The 24,091-nt window shown below is 42.5% G+C and overlaps 1 protein-coding gene across 1 annotated transcript in view; it reads right to left on the minus strand.

The window, feature by feature from the left end:
- DNAH14 (dynein axonemal heavy chain 14) overlaps positions 1 to 24,091 on the minus strand; it is a 344,335-nt gene that overhangs the window by 297,471 nt on the left and 22,773 nt on the right. Inside the window, exons 4-7 of the mRNA XM_070055424.1 lie at positions 18,071 to 18,220; positions 15,132 to 15,262; positions 7,579 to 7,734; positions 6,312 to 6,427 (exon numbers count right to left, since the gene is read on the minus strand). Coding sequence (XP_069911525.1) covers positions 6,312 to 6,427; positions 7,579 to 7,734; positions 15,132 to 15,262; positions 18,071 to 18,220 — 553 coding nt within the window. The remainder of the gene's footprint in view (positions 1 to 6,311; positions 6,428 to 7,578; positions 7,735 to 15,131; positions 15,263 to 18,070; positions 18,221 to 24,091) is intronic.

The following is a 24,091-nucleotide window of genomic DNA, read 5'->3' on the forward strand; positions in this document are numbered from 1 at the left end:
GAAATTCGAAAGGCACCAAATAGATGAGCTTTCAATTCACCTCAAGGATCTAGAAAACCTACAGCAAACCAGACCCAAATCTAGTAGGAGAAGAGAAATAATTAAAATCAGAGAAGAAATCAACAGGATTGAATCAAGAAAAACATTACAAAAAATCAGCCAAACGAGGAGCTGGTTTTTTGAAAAAATAAACAAAATTGACACCCCATTGGCCCAACTAACTAAAAAAAGAAGAGAAAAGACCCAAATCAATAAAATCAGAGATGAAAAAGGAAACGTAACAACAGACACCACAGAAATAAAAAGAATCATCAGAAATTACTACAAGGACTTGTATGCCAGCAAACAGGGAAACCTATCAGAAATGGATAGATTCCTAGACACATGCAACCTGCCTAAATTGAACCAGGAAGACATCGAAAACCTAAACAGACCCATAACTGAGACAGAAATTGAAACAGTAATAAAGGCCCTCCCAACAAAGAAAAGCCCAGGACCATATGGATTCACTGCTGAATTCTACCAGACATTTAAAGAAGAACTAACTCCGATTCTTCTCAAACTATTCAGAACAATCGAAGAAGAGGGAATCCTCCCAAATTCTTTCTATGAAGCCAGCATCACCTTAATTCCTAAGCCGGAAAAAGATGCAGCACTGAAAGAGAATTACAGACCAATATCCCTGATGAACATAGATGCTAAAATCCTCAATAAAATTCTCGCCAATAGAATGCAACAACACATCAGAAAGATCATCCACCCAGACCAAGTGGGATTTATCCCTGGTATGCAGGGATGGTTTAATGTGCGCAAGACAATCAATGTGATACACCACATTAACAGACTGCAGAAGAAAAACCATATGATTATCTCAATAGATGCCGAGAAAGCATTTGATAAAATACAACACCCGTTCATGATGAAAACTCTAAGCAAATTGGGTTTGGAAGGAACATTCCTCAATACAATCAAAGCAATCTATGAAAAACCCACAGCCAGTATCCTATTGAATGGGGAAAAGTTGGAAGCATTTCCACTGAGATCTGGTACCAGACAGGGATGCCCACTCTCACCACTGCTATTCAATATAGTTCTGGAGGTTCTAGCCAGAGCTATTAGGCAAGAAAAAGAAATTAAAGGGATACAAATTGGGAAGGAAGAACTCAAACTATCCCTCTTTGCAGATGACATGATTCTGTATTTAGGGGACCCAAAGAACTCTACTAAGAGACTATTGGAACTCATAGAAGATTTTGGCAAAGTAGCAGGGTATAAAATCAATGCACAAAGCTCAACAGCCTTTGTATACACAGACAATGCCATGGCTGAGGAAGAACTTCTAAGATCAATCCCATTCACAATAGCTACAAAAACAATCAAATACCTTGGAATAAACTTAACCAAGGACGTTCAAGATCTCTACGATGAAAATTACAAAACCTTAAAGAAAGAAATAGAAGAGGATACCAAGAAATGGAAAAATCTTCCATGCTCATGGATTGGAAGAATCAATATCATCAAAATGTCCATTCTCCCAAAAGCAATTTATAAATTCAATGCAATACCAATCAAGATACCGAAGACCTTCTTCTCAGATCTGGAAAAAGTGGTGCTAAAATTTATATGGAGGCACAAGAGACCTCGAATAGCTAAAGCAATCTTGTACAACAAAAACAAAGCCAGAGGCATCACAATACCAGATTTCAGGACATACTACAGGGCAGTTGTAATCAAAACAACATGGTACTGGTACAGAAACAGATGGATAGACCAATGGAACAGAATTGAAACACCAGAAATCAATCCAAACATCTACAGCCAACTTATATTTGATCAAGGATCTAAAACTAATTCCTGGAGCAAGGACAGTCTATTCAATAAATGGTGCTGGGAAAATTGGATTTCCATGTGCAGAATCATGAAGCAAGACCCCTACCTTACACCTTACACAAAAATCCACTCAACATGGATTAAAGACCTAAATCTACGACCCGACACCATCAAGTTACTAGAGAACATTGGAGAAACCCTTCAAGATATTGGCACAGGCAAAGAGTTTCTGGAAAAGACCCGGGAGGCACAGGCAGTCAAAGGCAAAATTAACATTTGGGATTGCATCAAATTGAGAAGTTTCTGTACTGCAAAAGAAACAGTCAGGAGAGTGAAGAGACAACCGACAGAATGGGAAAAAATATTTGCAAACTATGCAACAGATAAAGGGTTAATAACCAGAATCCACAAAGAGATCAAGAAACTCCACAAAAACAAAACCAACAACCCAATTAAGAGATGGGCCAAGGACCTCAATAGACATTTTTCAAAAGAGGAAATCCAAATGGCCAACAGGCACATGAAAAAATGTTCAAGGTCATTAGCAATCAGGGAAATGCAAATCAAAAGCACAATGAGGTTTCACCTCACCCCGGTTAGAATGGCTCACATTCAGAAATCTACCAACAACAGATGCTAGCGAGGATGTGGGGAAAAAGGGACACTAACCCACTGTTGGTGAGAATGCAAACTGGTCAAGCCACTGTGGAAGTCAGTCTGGAGATTCCTCAGAAACCTGAAGATAACCCTACCGTTCGACCCAGCCATCCCACTCCTTGGAATTTACCCAAAGGAATTTAAATTGGCAAACAAAAAAGAGGTCTGCACCCTAATGTTTATTGCAGCTCAATTCACAATAGCTAAGACCTGGAACCAACCTAAATGCCCATCAACGGTAGAATGGATAAAGAAATTATGGAATATGTACTCTTTAGAATACTATACTGCAGTAAGAAACAACAAAATCCAGTCATTTGCAACAAAATGGAGGAATCTGGAACACATCATGCTGAGTGAAATAAGCCAGTCCCAAAGGGACAAATACCATATGTTCTCCCTGATCGGTGACAACTGACTGAACACCAAAAAGGAAACCTCCTGAAGTGAAATGGACACTATGGGAAATGGTGACTTGATCAGCATAGCCCTGACTGTTAATGAACAACTTAATACATTATCCGTCTTAGTAGTTTTTTTGTCTGTTCTACTTAATATGACTGGTTTAATTCTGTAATTAATACACAGTTATTCTTAAGTGTTAAAAATTAACTGAAATGTGATCCCTGTTAAACATAAGAGTGGGAATAAGAGAGGGAAGAGATGTATAATTTGGGACATGCTCAAGCTGACTTGCCCCAAATGGTAGAGTTAAAAACATACCAGGGGGCCGGCGCCGCGGCTCAATAGGCTAATCCTCCGCCTAGCGGCGCCGGCACACCGGGTTCTAGTCCCGGTCGGGGCGCTGGATTCTGTCCCGGTTGCCCCTCTTCCAGGCCAGCCCTCTGCTGTGGCCCGGGAGTGCAGTGGAGGATGGCCCAGGTGCTTGGGCCCTGCACCCCATGGGAGACCAGGAAAAGCACCTGGATCCTGGCTCCTGCCATCGGATCAGCGCGGTGCGCCGGCCGCAGCGCGCCGGCCGCGGCGGCCATTGGAGGGTGAACCAACGGCAAAGGAAGACCTTTCTCTCTGTCTCTCTCTCTCACTGTCCACTCTGCCTGTCAAAAAAAAAAAAAAAAAAAAAAAAAAAAAAAAAAAAAAACCAACATACCAGGGGATTCCAATTCAATCCCATCAAGGTGGCATGTACCAATGCCATCTCACTATTCCAAGTGATCAATTTCAGTTCACAATTGATCATAATGAAAGGACTAAGAGTCAAAGGGAGCACATAAACAAATCTAGTACCTGCTAACACTAACCGATGGAATAAATAAAGGGGAGAGTGATCCAACATGGGAAGTGAGATACTCAGCAGACTCATAGAATGGCAGATGTCCTAAATAGCACTCTGGCCTCAGAATCAGCCCTAAAGGCATTCGGATCTGGCTGAAAAGCCCATGAGAGTATTTCAGGCATGGAAAGCCAAGACACTCTGGCAAAAGATCTCTGTGAGTGAGATCCCAGTGGAAAGAACAGGTCTTCAAAGAAGGAGGTACCTTTCTCTGAAGGGAGGAGAGAACCTCCACTTTGACTATGACCTTGTCTAAACAAGATAAGAGTCGGAGAACTCAGAGGGCTTCCATAGCCTTGGAAACTCATGACTGGAGCATAGGGAGACTACTGATGCCATAGACAGGAGTGTCAATTGGTAAAGTCAACAACAGGAGTCACTGTGCACTTACTCCTCATGTAGGATCTCTATCCTTAATGTGCTGTACATTGAGATTTAATGCTATAACGAGTACTCAAACAATATATTTCACTTTGTGTTTCTTTGGGGGTGCAAACTGTTGAAATCCTTACTTAATGCATACTAAACTGATCCTCTGTAAAAAAAAAAAAAAAAAGAAATTATCAATTCCCAACTTGACTCTCACTGGGATTAAACATGACAATAGGTCTGATCTGATTTCATCATCATTTAAAAAAAATCATCTATTATTTTTCACTTTATGTTTCTGTGTGGGAGCAAACTGTTGAAATCCTTACTTAATGTATACTAAGCTGATCTTCTGTATATTAAGATAATTGAAAATGAATCTTGATGTGAATGGAAGGGGAGAGGGAGTGGGAAAGGGGAGGGTAGTGGGTGGGAGGGACGGTATGGGGGGGAAGCCATTGTAATCCATAAATCGTACTTTGGAAATTTATATTCATTAAATAAAAGTTAAAAAAAAAAGAATATCTGTATTCCAAAAAAATAAAAAAGATTTGTTTATTGATTTAAGAGGCAGAGTTACAGAAAGAGAGAGAGGTCTTCCATCTGCTGGTTCACTCCCCAAATAGCCTCAATGGACAGAGTTGGGAGGATCCCAATCAGGAGTTCCTTCCATGTCTCCCACACAGGTGCAGGGGCCCAAGCATTTGGGCCATCCTCTGCTGCCTTCTCAGGCCATAAGCAGAGAGCTGGATTAGAAGTGGAACAGTAGGGACTCGAACTGGCTCTCATACAGGATGTTGGCACTGCCGGCAGAGGCTTAACCTACTACACCACAGTGCTGGCCTCCAAAAATATTTCTTTTCTGAGTCCCCAACACATAACATCAGACTGCAAGAAAAAGTAGACGTTTGAGAAAAACCAAGAAAATTATAAAACTAGGTACAAACACTAAAAGAATAGTCAGGGCATTACTTGATGAAGGATCAGAGTCTTAGGAATCCTGATGTAATATGATGGAATGGAATGTACCTGAGAACTAGACAAATTTTTGCACATCAACAAGCTGCCCCCGGGGATCTTAATCTCTGTTTTGTTTACCTTCACAATTTAATCTCTGTCATTTTACATATTTACATGTTTGTTTACTATCTCTTACCTACTACCAATTAAGTTTGAGAACTTGACTCATTTAATTTGCTCAATGCAGTATCCTCGGCATCTGGAATAATGCCTGGTTTTCAGTGGACTCTAAAGTGGGGTGGGTGTTTGGCACAGTCATTAAGACATTGCTTGGGATGCTTGCATCCTATATGGATGAGTGCTTGGGTTCAAGTCCTGGCTCTGCTTCTGATTCCAGCTTCCTGATCATGCACACCCTAAGAGGCAGCAGATGATGGCTCAAGTAGTTGGGTCCCTGTCACTCAGATGGAAGACTCAGAGCTCCTGGCTTTGGTCTGAACAAGCTCAAAGCTGTTGTGGGCATTAGGGGAGTAAGCCAATAGATCAGAGATCTTTTGTCTGTCTATGTGTGCCTTTCAAACAGAATGAAAATAAAGTCAATATTCATTTCATAAAATAAACGCCTGGAGAAAGGTAACATCAATACAGTTTAAGTTTACTTGACTGTAAAATACCATTTTTGCAATATTCAAATTATTCTTTTTTAAATGATTTATTTTATTTATTAAAAAGGCAGAAATACAGGGAGAGAGAACGGGAGAGAGAGAGATCTTGCAACTGTTGGTTCACCCCACCCCCACCTACAAAAGGCTTCAATGGCCAGGGCTGGGCCAGGCTGAAGCCAGGAGCCAGGAGCTTCCTCCAGGTCCCCCATGTGGGCACAGGGGCCACAGTAAGCAGGCCATCCTCCACTGCTCTCCTGGGGGCACCAGCAGGGAGCTGCATGGAAAGTGGAGTAGCCTGGACCTGAGCTGACACCCAACTGGGATTCTGGCACCTGAGGCAGGGGCCTAACCCTTTACACAACAGGGCCAGCCCCCATGATATTTCACATTAAGAGTTTTAATTGTTAAGTAAGTTTTCAATCTAAAAAGATTTTATGGAATACCCTCGTTCCCCTACAATTCCCCATGAATATGTCATTATTATAGTTCATGAGACTCAAATGACTAAGAATTGGTTAAGTTTGCATTCATCTCACCGGAAATTGGAAAATATCTTGAATTGCTGTAATAAGTAGCAGTTTTTTCTTTCTGATAGCCATCTCAAAGTAGGTGTGAGTTCTACTGCATCCATGTCCCCACGCTTATTATCAATCTACAATAACAAAGCACAAAACCATAACTTACTTTCTTTAAAAGACATTGCTATTTTCAAGAAATTAAGAAAGCTGTTATCTGGCTTACAATTACCTGCATTTATAATTAACCCTTTCCTACAGCTGAACCCTCAGGCACTTCGTCAACTCGTATCATGCTGCTCCTGAACTTGCCTTTCTGTCATGCTATTTCTTGTGCTCCAGCAAAGAAAATGTGCTTCCTTCTCTGTCTGAGATACTTTTCCCAACTGTTATCCAAATTCTGAGCCTCAAAATCTTTACCTTTTCTATAAAAGTAGTATATATGACCTTCATCTTATGTACAGAGATGGAGTAGCCCAAAGAAGCTTATAATCCTAGATACCCCATTGTGCCATTCAAAAAGCTCCATGCTCTCTGTCAAGGAATTCTTTCTCTCCGCAAGAGTTTCTCTCTTCTAGCCAAATGTTACTTTTCTTCAAGTTCAAGAAACAAAGGCATGCCTATGCCAACAGCACGCATATATCTACGTGCCTATCTTTATTTACACAGATACTGCTCCTTCCATTGTCACTTGACATTGCATGTTAGAAATATTTCTGTACCTACACATGCATGCACACACATACACACACAGAGAAATCTACCTCGTGCAGATGTGGTCCTGCTCACATGTACTTCATGGTTTATTTTATTTGGGAGATGAGGAAGACAGAAAGCAAGCAGGCAGATATTAAACAAATAATCAAAATGAGTATATAATTATAACTTGTTGTATTAGCAAATACTATGTAAGAGCATAACAGGGATTTCCACGTCTGGCAAGAGAGTTCTGGCAAATGTGTGGTGGGGGTATTCTTTTCTTTACTGTTATCATTCATGTTATGCCAGCAAAGGCCCGTTTTCTAGTTCTTTTAAAAATTACAACAAATATTGAAGGATTTGAGAAGTAAAAAAAAAATCTCCTAAAATTCAACTCTGAAACCTAAATCTCTACAAAAAAGAAAAATGGCACTAATATTAACTTTGTCCCAAGAAGTTTCTTAAATATAAACTGTTCTCAAGGGACTGGGTTTTTCCTGAAACACAAAGATAAATTTATGTTATCAAGTTCTAATTTGAGTCTTTTTCTATCACAATTCTGAAAGCTGAAACATGCATTAAATATTACCTTTGTGACAAATGAAGCAGAAATAGTCCAAAATTCCTTGTTCTCTCTAGCCTTGTAGGCAGAGACTACTTGAAGATCATATGGATTATAAAGGGCATTTGATGGATGAGCCCTAGGAAGGCAGTATACAAATTCTCCATCATCTTCCAAAGGTTGCTGAGGTTAAAAAATAATTAACTAATTTGATTACATCACCTAATGAAATGGCTGAACAAATCACCCAGTAAATTGAAGCTATGTTAATACAGATAAAAATATCACTGAGGAAAGCTAACATCAAATTAAATCTAATTCTAGTTCAAAGAAATCAATCTTATGAAAATTAAGCATATTTACTTTCATTACTAAACATTATGTGGTGATAGAACATAAGGAAACTTTTATCTGTAAGCTATGGATACGTACTTCATAAGCCACAGAACATGATGACATCCCTTTTACATAGATGTAAAGGCTACTTCCAGCAAGTTTGCCTGCCAACACCAGAAGCCTTTTTGGCACATTAAATTTCGCACTTGGTTTTCTAACAATGATGGTTTATATAATAAAAATAGTTAATATTTGTTCAGTAACTAATAAATGCTTAATAAATAATGAGTTCACATGCATTTTCTTTACAAACATGAGAGTTTAATCTCAGCTTCAATGTTGGAGTCTCAAGTCTGAGGCTGGCCCCTGACCAGCAAGGGCCAGTACACTCCCCAACAAGGTGAACGGGAAGGGTAAGGTCGACGGGTCAAGTACACACCACAAGCACCTGTGAGTTCTGTCAAAGCAGGAACCGCTTTATTGAGGAAGCCTACAGGCTCATAAAGCTTACAAAGGACATGCGCAGTAGGGGAGCCAATCAGAGAAAAGGTCACCCAGGCACGGGTAGACCATGCACAGGGGCACCTTAAGTAAAGTATAGGGATCACGCACTGTCCACGTGTCTGGAACTAAAGTGGACCTATCCCTGTCGGTGGTCTGATCTCTCCTAGCTTAACCAAGGCAGTCACAAACACACCCCTCGAACATCCACCAGGCGCCATTTTGTAATGGAGATTTTAGGCAATGCCCAACATATCCTCCTTTTTGTTTTATATTAAAGAGAGGAAGAGGAAGTGAGTGGAGAGTGTGCCTGTCTTAGGTTGTCCCTCTCATTGGGATTAGCCCTTTAGGGAGCATGTCTTAGGTTGTCCCCCTCTGAGGATCTTACCCGTTTTTGACTACTACTCCAGCTGTTAGGGGCTGTCCCAGGGGATCTTACCCGTCATTGGCTACCACCTCAGCAACTCAGGGTATGATATATTAACCTCTACATCTTGGCAGTGGCTGTGGGCAGATGCACAGGGTTCCCAATCTGGCACTTGAAGAGCGCATAACCCGCTTCTTGAAGAGTGGCATATTGTTGTCAGACCACCATTAACTGGACTGCAGCTATGCAAACTTAGACAAATTTACAAGGACAATGAAGACTAAGGGGCCCACAAAGGGGAGGAGATAAGGAAGCCATCCCCCAAGGCCCAACCACAGGTCAAGGTCTTCTTGGAGGGTCTTGATCTTGTCCTGGACAATGCCAGAGTGATTAGCTTAAAAGCAGCACTCCTGATGTACCATGATGATCCAGTCACAATGAGGCAGAGAATCCAATATGGTCTTTTTATCCCTCGAGAGAAAAGAAAAATTACTCCTCAGGAGGGGGTCCTCCTGGGTGACTTTTTTTTTTGGCAGAGGGGAGATATTTAAGGTTTTTTGCAGGTACCCATATGGGATTGGAATTCCCCTGAGGGAAGACACATCCAAATCCTCTACCAGCACCTATCAGTGGGTCTGGTTCTCGCCAGCATCCTGTTAGTGGGTCCTTCCATTTTACCCTAACCAAAAGGTAGGGTACTTGGAGGGACCAATGTTTGTAAAAGGCTGACAAGGGCAGATGTTTTGGAAAATTTAAAATATGAGCATGGCCATTCGTGGCTGGTCTTGTTGCGGTATGATTCCCCCTTTGTGTTTTATAAGTTGGTATTTTGTTTTTTGATGATTGTTTGTCCTTGTGGGTTGTGAGGAATTTTAGTAGAGTGTTGAATCATTTTACATCTTGGCAGCACTTTTTAAATTTAAACATCCCAATTGGTTATTATCTCTGTAATATGAGAGATATATGTTTTGACATCTCCAGGGGCCCTACTGGAGATACCAGAAGTTTAGAGAATTAGAACTTTGATTTTTAGAAAGTTTGTTAAAGGTGCCAAGAGAACTTAGAGTATCTGGTTAGAATAGAATTCCTTAACATTCTGAAATGACAGCCATTTATTTAATTAGGGTGATTTTAACACCTTTAGACTAGATTTAATGATAATGATATTTAACATAGCTTTTTAAGATTTAAAGTTTTTTTTATCAATCTAAACTTAACAGAGTCAGTATAGTACATAATAGATTACCTTGGCAGAACATGAATTTTAGGTCTCTTATTGTTGAATAAACCAGAAATAAAAACCTTGAACATAAGAGTTAGCACACGAAAGCATCACATAACTTAGAACTGTTTAACAGAGTCAAAAAGAGCTTACAGGACCTAAATCTAGAAATGGCAGAGCAACAAATTAAGTAGACACTGTTAAAAAAGAGACGTTACAGTTTTTTGCAAAAACAGATCTGTAAAAGAAACAAGTTTAAAGCATATTAAGAACATGTAAAGACTTGTATACACAGAATATAAGACCACTTCAGCTGGAAAGCAAAAACAAATACATTTTAACATTTTAATACACTTTGTATAATTTGAATTGACTCAAACAGCTGTTACTTTAACAAATTTAGAGTCCCATCCTTTGAGAGTTCCAGGGATCTGACTGGAAGTCCCAAAGTTGGAAGACTTCATTTAGAATTTAAACTGTCAGAGAGTCAAACTGCTTAAAAATTAGTACACTTAACCTGAGTATTTTAACCAAGGTTGTGGGGTAGATCTGATCAGAGTTAGGTAATCACTCAAACATTAAAGACAGGCAAATAACGTAAACTTTGCGTTGTAATTTTTTCCAATCAAGACTCACTCAGTAATAGAAAAACACGAAAACTTCAAGACATGTGCAAACTCTCATCAGATAAGTTAGCTACAGCAGCACAGAAAAGAGCTGATCATCAGCATAGGAGCCCATTGCTTAGGTTTCCATTAACTGTAAAGAGAAAGACCCATCAGGTTGGAAAGGGTTAATAGATTAAGGTTCTGGCTCCCTTAGGTAAGGCCAGTAGTAGCCAAAAGCATTTTTCCTTCCCTCTCCCAGTGAGGAGGACACTGAATTGTAAATGGAGAGAAAAAAGTAGCCCTAGGGAGTACTCTCCCTAGAGATATCTGGCTATGCCTGCGTGGGTGCGGCAGGCCACGCTGACTGGAATAGAGTGCAGAGAAAGGCCATTTACAGGGAAGGCTGTGCACAGGACTGGCCCTGGGGTTGGGTAGGTGCTCTGTTTACAAGATGGCGGCGGGCGATCCAAGGGAGGAGAATATCCATAAAGGGGTGGCCACATGGGCAGCACTAGGCTGAACTTCCCCTCTGTAATTGAGGCACGGTGGGTTGAGGCAGCGCTGGGCCCTTAGGGGTTACTGCCACACCTGAAGGCTCTACCTGAGTTTTAATTGCCTCTGGGGATTTATGAGCCTCCTGACATTTCTCATCAAAGGCCACCCAGCCCATCTGTTTCTTATCAACCGGCTTAGGTGTGCAAGATTTTTTGTGTGGCTTTAAGCCTTGAGTCTTTAGTATGTATCTCAGCACCTTAGGCGCTGGGTCCTCAAACTTAGCATGAAATTGCCCCATCCTTTCAGGGATACCTTACCCTGAGCCTCGCTTAGCCACGTCGGCCAGTACTTTCACTTAGGTCGTAGTCAGTCCCTCTCTCCGGCCGGATTCAGTCCTTTAGGGCTTGTTAGAGCCTGTCGGGCCCCACATTGGGCACCACTTGTCGGGGTTTCGAGTCCGAGGCTGGCCCCTGACCAGCAAGGGCCAGTACACTCCCCAACAAGGTGAACGGGAAGGGTAAGGTCGACGGGTCAAGTACACACCACAAGCACCCATGAGTTCTGTCAAAGCAGGAATGCTTTATTGAGGAAGCCTACAGGCTCATAAAGCTTACAAAGGACATGCGCAGTAGGGGAGCCAATCAGAGAAAAGGTCACCCAGGCACGGGTAGACCACGCACAGGGGCACCTTAAGTAAAGTATAGGGATCACGCACTGTCCATGTGTCTGGAACTAAAGTGGACCTATCCCTGTCGGTGGTCTGATCTCTCCTAGCTTAACTGAGGCAGCCACAAACACACCCCTCGAACATCCACCAGGTGCCATATTGTAATGGAGATTTTGGGCAATGCCCAACACTTCAGTCTCTTAAATTGAAAGGGATTAAGTTTTGATACTTTTGATTCCATTCAATATATGTAGAAATAACTTGATGATTTGGGTGATTGGGAAAAGTCACAAATTCATTTAGTGAAAAAACAGGGGATTTAAATCCAAGTCTGACTAGAACCATGCTCTGAACCATGCAATAAACTGTAATGCCTGTCTTTCATTTACTTGGCATTACTGAGAAATCAGTCATTTTCCATTAAGAAAAATGTTTAAGTGAAATTCCGTTCTTTTAACTTTAAAATGGTTAACTGTTATTAATGAAAACAATACTAAAACTATAAAGAAGCCTAATTTAGTCTACTCTAGGTAGTTGAATTTTATTATTAAAAAAGCACGTAGTATTTAGTGATTCATCTCAGAAGTTATTAAATTGAGTAAATAGTTTCCCATTACTGTGGTTTTCGAATCCATTTTTACCATATTTTTTGGGGGGGTCTTCCTTGAATATTACTCATTTCTTAATGGTTTTAGTTGTTTCACTCTCTTATTTTGGTTTCTGATATAATCTAAGAAACCTTCAAAAACAAGTTTAAAAACTACCAATAGGAATAGGTGTTTGCTTCCGTGGTTAAGCTGCCAGTTGGGACACCTGCGCCCGCCATGAGAATGCCTGGTTTCAGTCCCAGCTTCTCTGCTTCCTACCTAGCTTCCTGCTGATGTGCACCCTGGGAGGCAGCCATGGTGGTTTAAGTACCTGGTCCTTGCCACCCAAAAGGAGTACTTGGATTGAGTTCTGGGCTCCTGACTTTGGGCCTGGCAGCCCTGGCTGCTGCAGGCATTTGAGGAATGAATCCATCAAGGAAGATCTCTTGTTCTCTCACTCGCTCTCCCTCTCCCTCTTCCTCCCTGTCTTTCAAATAAAATGAAAACTAAACAGAACAATTCTAACTCAAAAAGGGCAATAGGCTCAGAGCATGGGCTTTTTTATGGGTATTTGGCCACTTAAGCCATGCATTCTCTGAACAATGTTTCAAGATGTGAGGTTACTAGAAACTTAAGTCAGACACAATTATTCTAAACATACTGCATATGTAAATTAAAATTCAATTATAAAAGCATAATATGTTCCAATTAAATTTTTGTTTTTCAATTGAAAGCAAGTTTTTTTTTTCATATTCTCCATCCATTTTTTCCCATACAAATGAAACATACCTTATTTGAATGTCTATGGCACCCATGTGTAGCTATGGTTTATTTATTATTATTATTATTTTTTTCGATAGGCAGTTAGTGAGAGAGAGACAGAGAGAAAGGTCTTCCTTCCGTTGGTTCACCCTACAAATGGCTGCTGCAGCCGGTGCACTGCACCGATCCGAAGTCAGGAGCCAGGTGCCTCCTCCTGTTCTCCCATGCAGATACAGGGCCCAAGCACTTGGGCCATCCTCCACTGCGTTCCCGGGCCACAGCAGAGAGCTGGACTGGAAGAGGAGCAACCGGGGCAGAACAGGCACCCCAACCAGGACTAGAACCCAGGGTGCCAGTGCTGCAGGTGGAGGATTAGCCAATTGAGCTGTGGCACTGGCTGTTTTTTTTTTTTTTTTAACCACTGTGTCTGCCTTCTGCTTTTTCTCATTCCATTTTCACAACTCTCTCTAGGGTAACTATTATCTTCACTTCAAGGTCAAAGAAAATAGAACCCAAAGAGGGTAGGAACTTGCCCAAGATAATACACAGAGCAGGTACAGAGACTCAGAAAGGTGAGTCTGATGCCCTGGTGCAAGTTCTCTCCTTTACATTGTGCCATTGTGTGGCCTATGAACAACAACCAAGACATTTATCCTCATAGGAACTATGAAAAGCAGCAATGAGCAGACTATGGCCAAGGCCAGGGACCCGTTTTTGATTAAAAACAAAAAACAAACAGTCCCATCTGTTTGTTAATGGACTATCAATTCCTTTGCACTACAGTGACAGTGATGCCTAGTTGCAAAAGGAATATCTGGCCTGCGAAGTCTACACTATTTATTATCTGGTCCTTTTCAGAAAAAGTTTGTTGATCCTGGTTTGCAGCAACGGTTCTTAACAGTGCATCAGATCACCTGGAGAGCTTAATAAACTACAGTGTTGGGCCTTGTCCCCAGAGTTTTGGACTAGGCGGCCTGAGGAGTAAAGGAGAATCCGTATTTCTTTCTTTCTTTCCTTTTTTTTTTTTTTTTTTTTCAGGCAGTGGACAGTGAGAGAGAGAGACAGAGAGAAAGGTCTTCCTTTTACCGTTGGTTCACCCTCCAATGGCCGCCGCGGCTGGTGCACCGCGCTGATCCGAAGTCAGGAGTCAGGTGCTTCTCCTGGTCTCCCATGCAGGTGCAGGGCCCAAGCACTTGGGCCATCCTCCACTGCACTCCCGGGCCACAGCAGAGAGCTGGAACTGGAGACAGAATCCGGTGCCCCAACCAGGACTAGAACCCTGTTTGCAGGCGTCGCAGGCAGAGGATTAGCCTATTGAGCCACAACACTGGCCAAGAATCCGTATTTCTAACAAGTTCTGAGGTGAAGCTGATGGTGCTTGTCTGGGGACTGTACTTGCAGAATCCCTCATGTAGTAGGGATTCATGTAGGAACAAGTCAGCCCTGGCCAATCCTATCAGCCGTAATACATGAGGCCTCTGGAGCAGAGGGAGACCGTGGGTCTTATCCCAGCTTCCACCCTTGGTCAAGTGACCTTGGGCAAGATACAATTCCTCTGAAGGAAGAGGCTAATGAATAAGGAGAAAGAGGAAAGGACAAAGGAACAGAGATGACGATGATATGGAAATTGGCTACCAGCAAATAACTGAGGACACAATGTTACAGAATCACACTGGGATTTCTTTGCCGATCACACACACAAATTGATAGGGCAGCACTGAAGATTAGATTCAGGTTTCAGGCAGATGGTATCCCTTTCTGGGGACCTGCTCAGTCAGAAGAAGGGGTGAGAGAGAAGAGACAAACACTTAAGCATCATAGGCTTACAAACTGATCCAGCTGATCCATTTTTCATTTTTTAAATAAGTAAAATGACATCAAATACTTTCATGTGCATATACAATGCAGCAATGGTTGTAATTTAATCTTAATGTAATGTCCGATTCTGACATAATATCTGACCTGAATGAAATAAATAAAAAGATACAGTTTCAAATAACTTTTATAGTTCAAATGGAATAAAACAGAATAATACCTTTAATATATTCTTTGGAATATACTTTTCACAAGGTCTATGCTTCAAACTGTGCTGTGGTAATGTAGTTTGCCAGTCCAGTCTTTCTCTTAGCCTAATGATATTTCTTATCACATCATCATCTTTTGGTTCTGGTATAGAATATTGAAGTAAAAGTCTGATATAAGTGCCATTAGAGTCACCACTTAGTTATAACATAACATTTTAAGTTCTTCTGTATAAAAATTTAAATGATAACTTAAAGTTCACATAAACAGTACTCAATTAGAGGTGAAATAGAGATAAAATTAGCTTTTAACATACGGTAAAAAGAAGAAACAGTATTTATCTATTTAAGAAATACATGGCCAGGGGTAGATGTTTAGCCTGGGAATTGAGACCCCAGTTAACGCGTCCATGTTGTGCACCAGAGTGCTCCAGGGCCCAACTCCAGCCTCCTGCCAATGCAGACCCTGGTAGGCCACAGTGATGTCTCTAGTGTGGGAAACCTGGAGTGGGTTCTCAGCTGCCTGCTTGGCTCAGCCTTGTCTTGGTCTTGTGGGCTTCTGGGGAGTGAACCAGCAGGTGGGAGATATTTCTTTAATAAAGAAAACTTAAATTGTGAAAATATGCCTTTCGTATAGGACAAAAGGCCCAATTCCACAATTATACGGAGAGTGAGCAATAAAAGAGACTAGGAAGAGGAGCCAGTTGTAAGGCCTTTCTTCACTACAGGCCTAACAGGTGGAGGCAGGAGGGATGGCAACGCAGGAGGGAAAAATTCTTCAGGACACGCATCCAGTGGATGCCTATCTGACTGTACCTTTCCTGATCTCTCAGCCAGCAGCCAGCAAGGCTCTCCTACTGGAAATAGTCTCTTTTCTTGGTTTATTTTCAACAATCTGTACAGGTTGTCCTGTTGATCTTTAAACTGTTTTAATAGAATAAATAATGGGAGAAGCACACAAAAGACACGTAGGCAGACCCAGGCATCTAAGATGTTATTTTTGATTTCTGGCCCTCCAGAGAGCACAAACCCCTCAGACCCTTCCTTGGGAAGGGCTAAGTGAGATTTATGCTCTTATGTGAAACAGTGTTGCCTTGATAAGACACTGGTGCGACTCTAAGAACGAATGCCTCTTTAAATGTTGTGCCGTAGGCACCTTGCTTGTCACCCTAGTTTGGGCTCCTCCAGTTGCTTAAACATGGAAACACATTAAAAATACTTAATTGAAAACAAAGTTAGCTAACCATGGGTATCGGAGAGAAGAAGAGGAACTGAAATGTAAGAGGAGATGGCACGCGCTGTGGCTGTCCAACAAGAGGATGAGTTACCTTATAGCTAGATACAAAAACACATTTATAGAAGTCAAAATAGTGTGGTGTTGACATGGAAACAGAGGAACAGAACAGATTAATGCCTACCAACTGAACTTCATATAGAAGACAATTTAGTAAGTAAAAAAGTAAATCTTAATGGAAGAGTGGTAAGCTATTTAGAAAAGTATGCAGCTATATGCAAGCATAGATTATGGGTGGGTTAGAGAAGTATGCATAACAATTCATAGAAATAATAGAAAAATTATGGGACAGTATATTTATAAATGTGAGATATCAAAGATTTCCTAAAAAAGAATCTAACCATGTTAAAATATGATGATAAATCTGACTCCCTAGAACTTAGCAACTTAACACAAGTTATCATTTGCAAATTTAAAATATAATTTAAAATAGCAGTGAATTTTTATAACCTGATAAGAGGCTATAAGAGACTAATATAATATTGACATGAATATTTGACATGAATATACCAAATATTTTTAAAAATTCTTTTTTAAAAAAGACTTATTTATTTGAAAGTCAGAGTTACAGAGAGGATGGGCAGAAAGAGAGAGAGAGAGAGAGAGAGAGAGAGAGAGATGGTTCATTCCCCAACTGGCCACAATGGCTGCAGCTGTGTTGATCTGCAGCCAGGAGCCAGGAGCCTCTTCCGGGTCTCCCACGTGGGTGCAGGGGCCCAAGGACTTGGGCCATCCTCCACTGCACTCCCTGGCCACAGCAGAGAGCTGGCCTGGAAGAGGGGCAACTGGGACAGAATCCGGCGCCCCGACCGGGACTAGAACCCGGTATGCCGGCGCCACAAGGCGGAGGATTAGCCTAGTGAGCCACAGCACCGGCCCGACTTGGTATATTTCATGGGTCTTATAGGCTGCAGAAAAATGGAGGCAAATGAAGGCAAATACAACAAAGAATGATTTTCAGAGTAAGTAGCAAATTTAAGGAACACTTGTCTTCCAAAAACCTGGAAAATTTCCTAAAAAAAGAATTGGATTAATTCCTAACAGAATCATGAACTTTTTACTAAAAACAAAAACATATGAGGGGCTTCCAAAAGATCATGGAAAACTCACCTTATCTTTTACTTCTGCTTTTTCGTAACCTTTTGTGCCCCTTCATATTCTATACTACACGTTGGAGGGTAATGCCTGCTGGGTGTATGGGCCCCATTCAAGATAGTGGGTTTTAAGCTCGGAAATTTGGGAAGACTGGCCTGCCTTTCTCTTTCACACTGAGGCAAGAAAACAAATAGCAAAGACATGGACAAGAAATGTCAAGTTTCCAGAGGCAAGCCGTGAAAAAAATAGTACTGAACAGAGTAAAAACTAAGCTTATCTATTTATCTAGGTGCAGTTCAAAAATCTTCTCTTATAGCCATAATGAACCTGCCTAAGAAAGCCACAACTTTCAGAAACTATTAGTTAAGACTAGAGTCATTTAACACTCTGGCAAATTTCAAATGTACTGATAGTTCAGATTCTCTAAACTCAAAATCACTTCAACAGTTCTTTAAGCAACCAGACAGAGAGTTCGGTAAGGCCGTCGGAAAACCAGCACAAGCCATGAAATCATGTGAAAGAGCAGTGTGCTTTCTGAACAAGCAGGTTCAGCGATACACATACCTGTGTTATCATAATGCACATACATGGCTTTCCTGACCTTTGGACAAACATGCCGGACATCCTTTATATCCTTTAGTTTCCCTTTCTTTTTAGGAGAATCCGGTTCTGGAACAACTACACGTTGTTGAGCAATAGCTTCTTTCATATAATCTGAAAATAAAACCACAGTTAATGGAAGGGCTAGCATGCACTATAAATAATACCATATACACATACCAAGCAACACAGTTGCTCATCGTGTGGGGCAGGAGAGCACAGTGGTTAAAGGCACTGGCCCGGCACCAAACTGCCTTGGTTCCAAGCTCAGATACAAGTGTGGCCAATCACTCCTGCATTTGCACCTTCTTAGTTATCTGTCTACTTTGCTTTCTTCATCTCCCAAAGAAGGATTTCTGCATTAAGAACCTCTTAGACCTGTTCGAAGAATTAACTCGTTTAAAGCACACAGTGCTCATTAAGGCAAAAAGCAGCTGTTGGTTTTATTGTTACTCTACACTTGATCTTAGCCACAAGGTTGAGAAGCAATTGATTTTACTACTCTAAATCATGAAAGTGTGACTCTTCATATGAAATAGAAGAAAATCTTTTTTACTAACTGTAATTTGTTACCTGAATATAGAACATATTTTTATATAAATGTAAAAAAGTAGTAAAAGGACTATTTTTCGTATTTCTTCTAAGGCTTGCCTAATTGGTAGATTTTCAGCACATAGAAGTTATTCAAAATAAGGTTTTTAAAAGAGGTAAATGGATTGTACTCATTCTCATTTATTTAATAAATATTTATGTAGCACAAGTTGCTGAGCTACAAGGCAATAGGGGGTAAGACAAAAATTACAAAGAAAACAAGTACATATGAAATAACCTGATAAATTCTATTTCAGCCACCTCCTAATTCAGAGGACAGAGATAATCTAGTCTGCATATTCAGAGACCACACACCTGTCCTGTTCCAGGGAATCAAGTGATGAAAGGTGGTGGGGTTTTTCAGTTGAGAGGTAAAGGGTAGAGGAGAAGGGGATACACTGGGGGATGAAAGACAAGAAAACAGAGGTTGGGGGCCGTCATGGTGGCACAGTGGGACAAGCCAGCACTTGCAAAGTTGGCTTCCCATATCAAACCGTCCCTTGGAGTCCTGGCTGTTCCACTTCCAATCCAGCTCCCTGCTATTGTACCTGGGAAGATAGTAGAAGATGGCTTAAGTACTTGGCCCTCTGTCACTCCCATGGGAGACCCAGATGGAGCTCCTGGCTTTTCCACCTGGCCCAGCCACAGCTGCTGCAGCCATCTGGGGAGTGACCCGGAAGATGGAGAATCTCTCTGGGCCTCCCCTTCTCTCTATAACTCTCTCTCTCTCTCTCTCTCTCTCTATATATATATATATATATATATGTATATATATATATATAATAGAAAAAAGAAAATGAAAGCATTGTTCAGATCACAATGACAGTATATGTGAGAGGTTGTGAAAATTTTCATCTATCTTTAACCTACTCTGAGTTTCTGCCACCTCTTTGCCTTAACAGGAACCCAGCTGTGCCTGAGGACATCGCTGACACACAACTCTCTCATGCAGCTGCTGGTTTTACTCCCACACTCCAGGACACCCCGAGGTTGAAAATTAGGCTTCTTGCCCCCATTGCTCCCGCTCACCACTCCCAAATCATTCCAACTTGCCCTCTGTACAAAATAAAATCCTGCTCCTTTGAAGTGCACGTCTTTTTGGCACATGATACTCCTGCACTCATCATTGACACCCACGGATGGCCTGGGCACTCAGTGAACCAGAACTCTGGCTCCAGGAAGGCCCACTTTGGGCGTATCAAAGCTGCCATCATTTGGATGTCTTCAGTGTTCATGGAGTAGGATTTCTCTGCTACCAGTGCTCCTTTCTCCTTCCTTCTAGATGGCAGCACCTCTCCACACTTCAGAACAACAGATTCTTTTTTTTTTTTTAAAGATTTATTTATTTGAAAGAGTTACACAGAAAGAGGAGAGGCACACACATATACACACACACACACAGAGAGAGAGAGACAGAGAGAGAGAGAGAGTCTTCCATCCGATGGTTCACTTTCCAGTTGGCTGCAACGGCCGGAGCTGCGCCCATCTGAAGCCAGGAGCCAGGAACTTCTTCCAGGTCTCCCACATGGGTGCAGGAGCCCAAGGATTTGGGCCATCTTCCACTGCTTTCCCAGTCATAGCAGAGAGCTGGATCAGAAGTGGAGCAGCCGGGTCTTGAACCGGCGCCCATATGGGATGCCGGCACTTCAGGCCAGGGTGATAACCTGCTGAGCCATAGTGCCAGCACCATAACAACAGATTCTAGCAACTCTGAGCTATGTCTACTATAACAGTTTTATTTTCAGGTCAACTTAAAGAAGAGATGACTGAGCACCACATAGTTGCTCCATGTGTGGCTACTGTTACATCCTAGTGTCCATCATCAGCTGCTCTCTCATCTTCCTGGCTGCCTCCATGCTCCCAAAGAATTCTGACTTCATCATGACCTCCAACAGATTGCCCCATAGCTTTCTTACAACCCATCATCCTTCTATTTTCGTTCACCCTTCTCATTATACGGAGTAGTTTATTTTGTCTTTCCACACACTCTTGCCAATATCCTTAGCGCTCTCTCTGCTCTATATGGCAAAGCATCAACCCTGGGTGAACCCAAATCTATAAGCTTTCTATAGTGGCGCATCCCACATTAAGCTCCACAACTAGATGGACTGGTCATTTCCCAAATTCATTTCAGTTAACCACGAACAGACTCTGCACACCTATAAGAAATCCTATTGTATCATTAACTTGGTCTTCCAATCCTTTCCAATGGCTATTTCAGATTGTCATACTCCTAAAATCCGTGAGCCTTTACCTTCCAGTCTCTCTCCTTCATCTGATCTCGACGCCTAATTCCCTGGAAACATAAAAGGCATCAGATGGGAATTCCTGCACCTAGCCATTGCCAAACAAACCAAGCAACCCACATTTGCACTCATTTTTTTCCTCCCGACTTATTCAAGGTGCCAGGACGTTCCCACCTTTTGTTTAGATCTCATCTCTCCACGCATACACTATTTAACTATTCCTTTTTTCTTTTGCATAACCAAGCAGCTCCCACCTTAAATAAAGTCCATTCTTTGGCCACAACTCTTCCCAGTTATTAATCTTGTCACCGCTGAACTTCTCAGAAACAGTTGCTAAAATAACTGTTCTATTTCCTCATCTACTGTTCCTTTCGTAATCCACTCCAGTCTGGCTTTGAAATTCCACCCAAACAGCACAGTACTCAGGTCAGTAAGGTCAACGGGCCTTTTTCAGGCCTTGTTTTATGTAAGTTATCAATATTATTTGATTCTTTAGAATACTCCTTCCTTTTATTTTTAAATGACACTTGAAAGTGTCTACATTTCTGGGCTACATAGCACCTCCAACATTTATCATAACTTCATCGTGAAAACATCCAAGGCCCATTCCTCTAACATTTTAAAAGATATACAGCACATTATTGTTATCTGTAATCAGCCTACTATGCACCAGGAACCAAACTTCTCGTTCCTAATTATAAATGAGCATTCACTGGTAAACCTGCCTTCACCCTTCCCTCTCCCCCTTCTCCCCATCTGTGATAACCACCACTCTCTCCTCAACTTGCATGAGACCAACTATTTTAGACTCCATGCATGAGAGAGTTCAGGCTGCGTTTGTCTGTCTGTGAGTATAATGCCCTCCCTTTTGTTATCATTTCTTCCTTTGACCATGGTGAGCAAGTGAAGTCACAGCACAGCCAGAAGCCACAAGGATCTTGAGAAAATGTTACCCTTTCTTTGAGATCGTCATCTCAAAACTAAAAAAAAACAAAAAACTATGCATGTTAGATGATATTCTGTGGGGAGCAACTCAGACTAGACTAAGTTACTGGAATTGAGACTTATTCTATGTATCTGCTCTCCCACAATATGGCGCTGAGAAGGGAGAAGCAGCTTCTACACAGCTGCCTCCAGTTCAACCAATAACCTGCAGGAGCTGATCCTGCTCCTGATTGGAGGAGAGCAGCGTACTCGGCGTGTGGGTAGCAGAGTTGGGATTGTGCCGCTCCCCCGCGGAAGTGGGGAAAGTGGCTAGGGGGAACCGCCCTTCCACGGAGGTGGAAGGGTCGGTAGCCAACCCGGGAAGAACCAGCAGCAAACCCGGGGAGGGCCGAGCAGACAAAAGAACAGCGCAGGGTCCTGTGTCGTTCCTCCACGAAGACGGGGAGCGACATAATGGTGCCGTGACTCGGATAGGAAACCTAACTCGGATAGGAAACCCAGGACGGATATGAAACTTAGGAGGGAAGAAACGGGAAGAACTGGGAAAATATCGGAGAGAGAGACTAGCAAACAGCCTAGGGAAAATATCGGAGAGAGAGACTAGCAAACAGCCTAGGGAAAAGCCGGACAGAAAAGGTGCCAGAAGAAGCTATTGAAAGCCTAGGCATAGACTCGGATATGGACTACGGGGGGAAGCTGGGAGAAATTTCTAAGGTCGAAAGCGAAAGTGAAAGCTAGAACAAACAGACTCGGATACGGACTGTGGGGAGAAGCCAGGAGAAGTGAGGGAGGAATATTGTTGGAAGAAAACTTAGGGAAACATACCGGGTAGAGAAAAATGTTAGGGAAATTGAAGCTGCGAGGGCAGGCCGAGGCGGAAACGTAAGATATGTTGGAATTCTTCAAGTCAGCCCGGGGAACAAAAGGCGAAAAGCTAAAACCAGAGGCGGAGACGTAAGCCAGGTTGGAATCCGTCAGATTAGCCCGGGGAGCAAAAGACGGGAAGCCAAACCGGGAGCGGAGATGTAAGCTATAGGTTGCATTTCGTCAGGTTAGCCCGGGGAACTTAGACTGAAAACTAAACCAACCGGTGGCGGAAACGTGAGCTAGGCTGTGTGACTCGCGGAAGCCGCCGTGTGCAGAGAGAGCGCGCAGGGCGTGAATAGATAGGGAACATGGGGCTAGTGCAAGGCCGTGGTGCGGGCGCAGAGACCGCGGAGTGCACGCGCGAAGCCGGGAAGATGAGAGAAGCGCAGGCTGAAGCGGCTCAGAGCCGGAAAGCTGCCAAGAAGCAGCCTGGGGCAGGTGCCGGGAAGCCGCGGGGATAAGAGAAACAGAAATTTAGAAGTAAAATGAGAGAAATAGGAATGCTGGCAGATAGAAGTAAAATAGGAGAGATAGGAATGCCCGGAGGTAGAGAAATAGAGAAAAATAAGGCCTCCCCTCATCATGGCAATGAGAGAGCTTGGATTTGGTCTGCCTGATTAGGGAGGTGGTGAGCACCTGCGGGCGGCTAGCAGCTTATGCGCCGCAGGTCACCGAAGACAGGCACGAATTAACATCAATAAGTCTCCCCACAATACCGCAATGAGGCGGCTTGGATTCGGTCTGCCTGATTAGGCGATAAGCACCAGCAGGCAGCTCGACCAGAGTATGAGCTGCAGGTCACCGAAGATAGGCACGAACCAACACTAATAAGTCTCCCCACAATACGGCAATGAGAAGGCTTGGATTCGGTTTGCCTGATTGGTAGGGCTTGTAAGCACCTGCAGGCAGTTCTAGCAGAGCAGAGCATGCGCTGTGGGGCACCGAACATAGGCACGCATCAGCGCCTAAAAACCTCCTCACAACATGGCGAAGAGAGGACCCGGATTCGGTTTGCCTTATTGGTAGGGCTTGTAAGCACCTGTGGGCAACTCCAGCAAGCAGAGCAGAGTGTGTGCCACGGTGCACCGAAGACAGGCGCATATCAATGCCAAAAAATAAAAAGAAAGGGGGATCTGTGGGGAGCAACTTGGACTAGACTAAGTTACTGGAATTGAGACTTATTCTATGTATCTGCTCTCCCACAATATGGCGCTGAGAAGGGAGAAGCAGCTTCTACACAGCTGCCTCCAGTTCGACCAATAACCTGCAGGAGCTGATCCTGCTCCTGATTGGAGGAGAGCAGCGTACTCGGCGTGTGGGTAGCAGAGTTGGGATT

The sequence above is a fragment of the Oryctolagus cuniculus genome, chromosome 13 (assembly GCF_964237555.1).
Source record: "Oryctolagus cuniculus chromosome 13, mOryCun1.1, whole genome shotgun sequence".
Lineage (NCBI taxonomy): Eukaryota > Metazoa > Chordata > Mammalia > Lagomorpha > Leporidae > Oryctolagus > Oryctolagus cuniculus.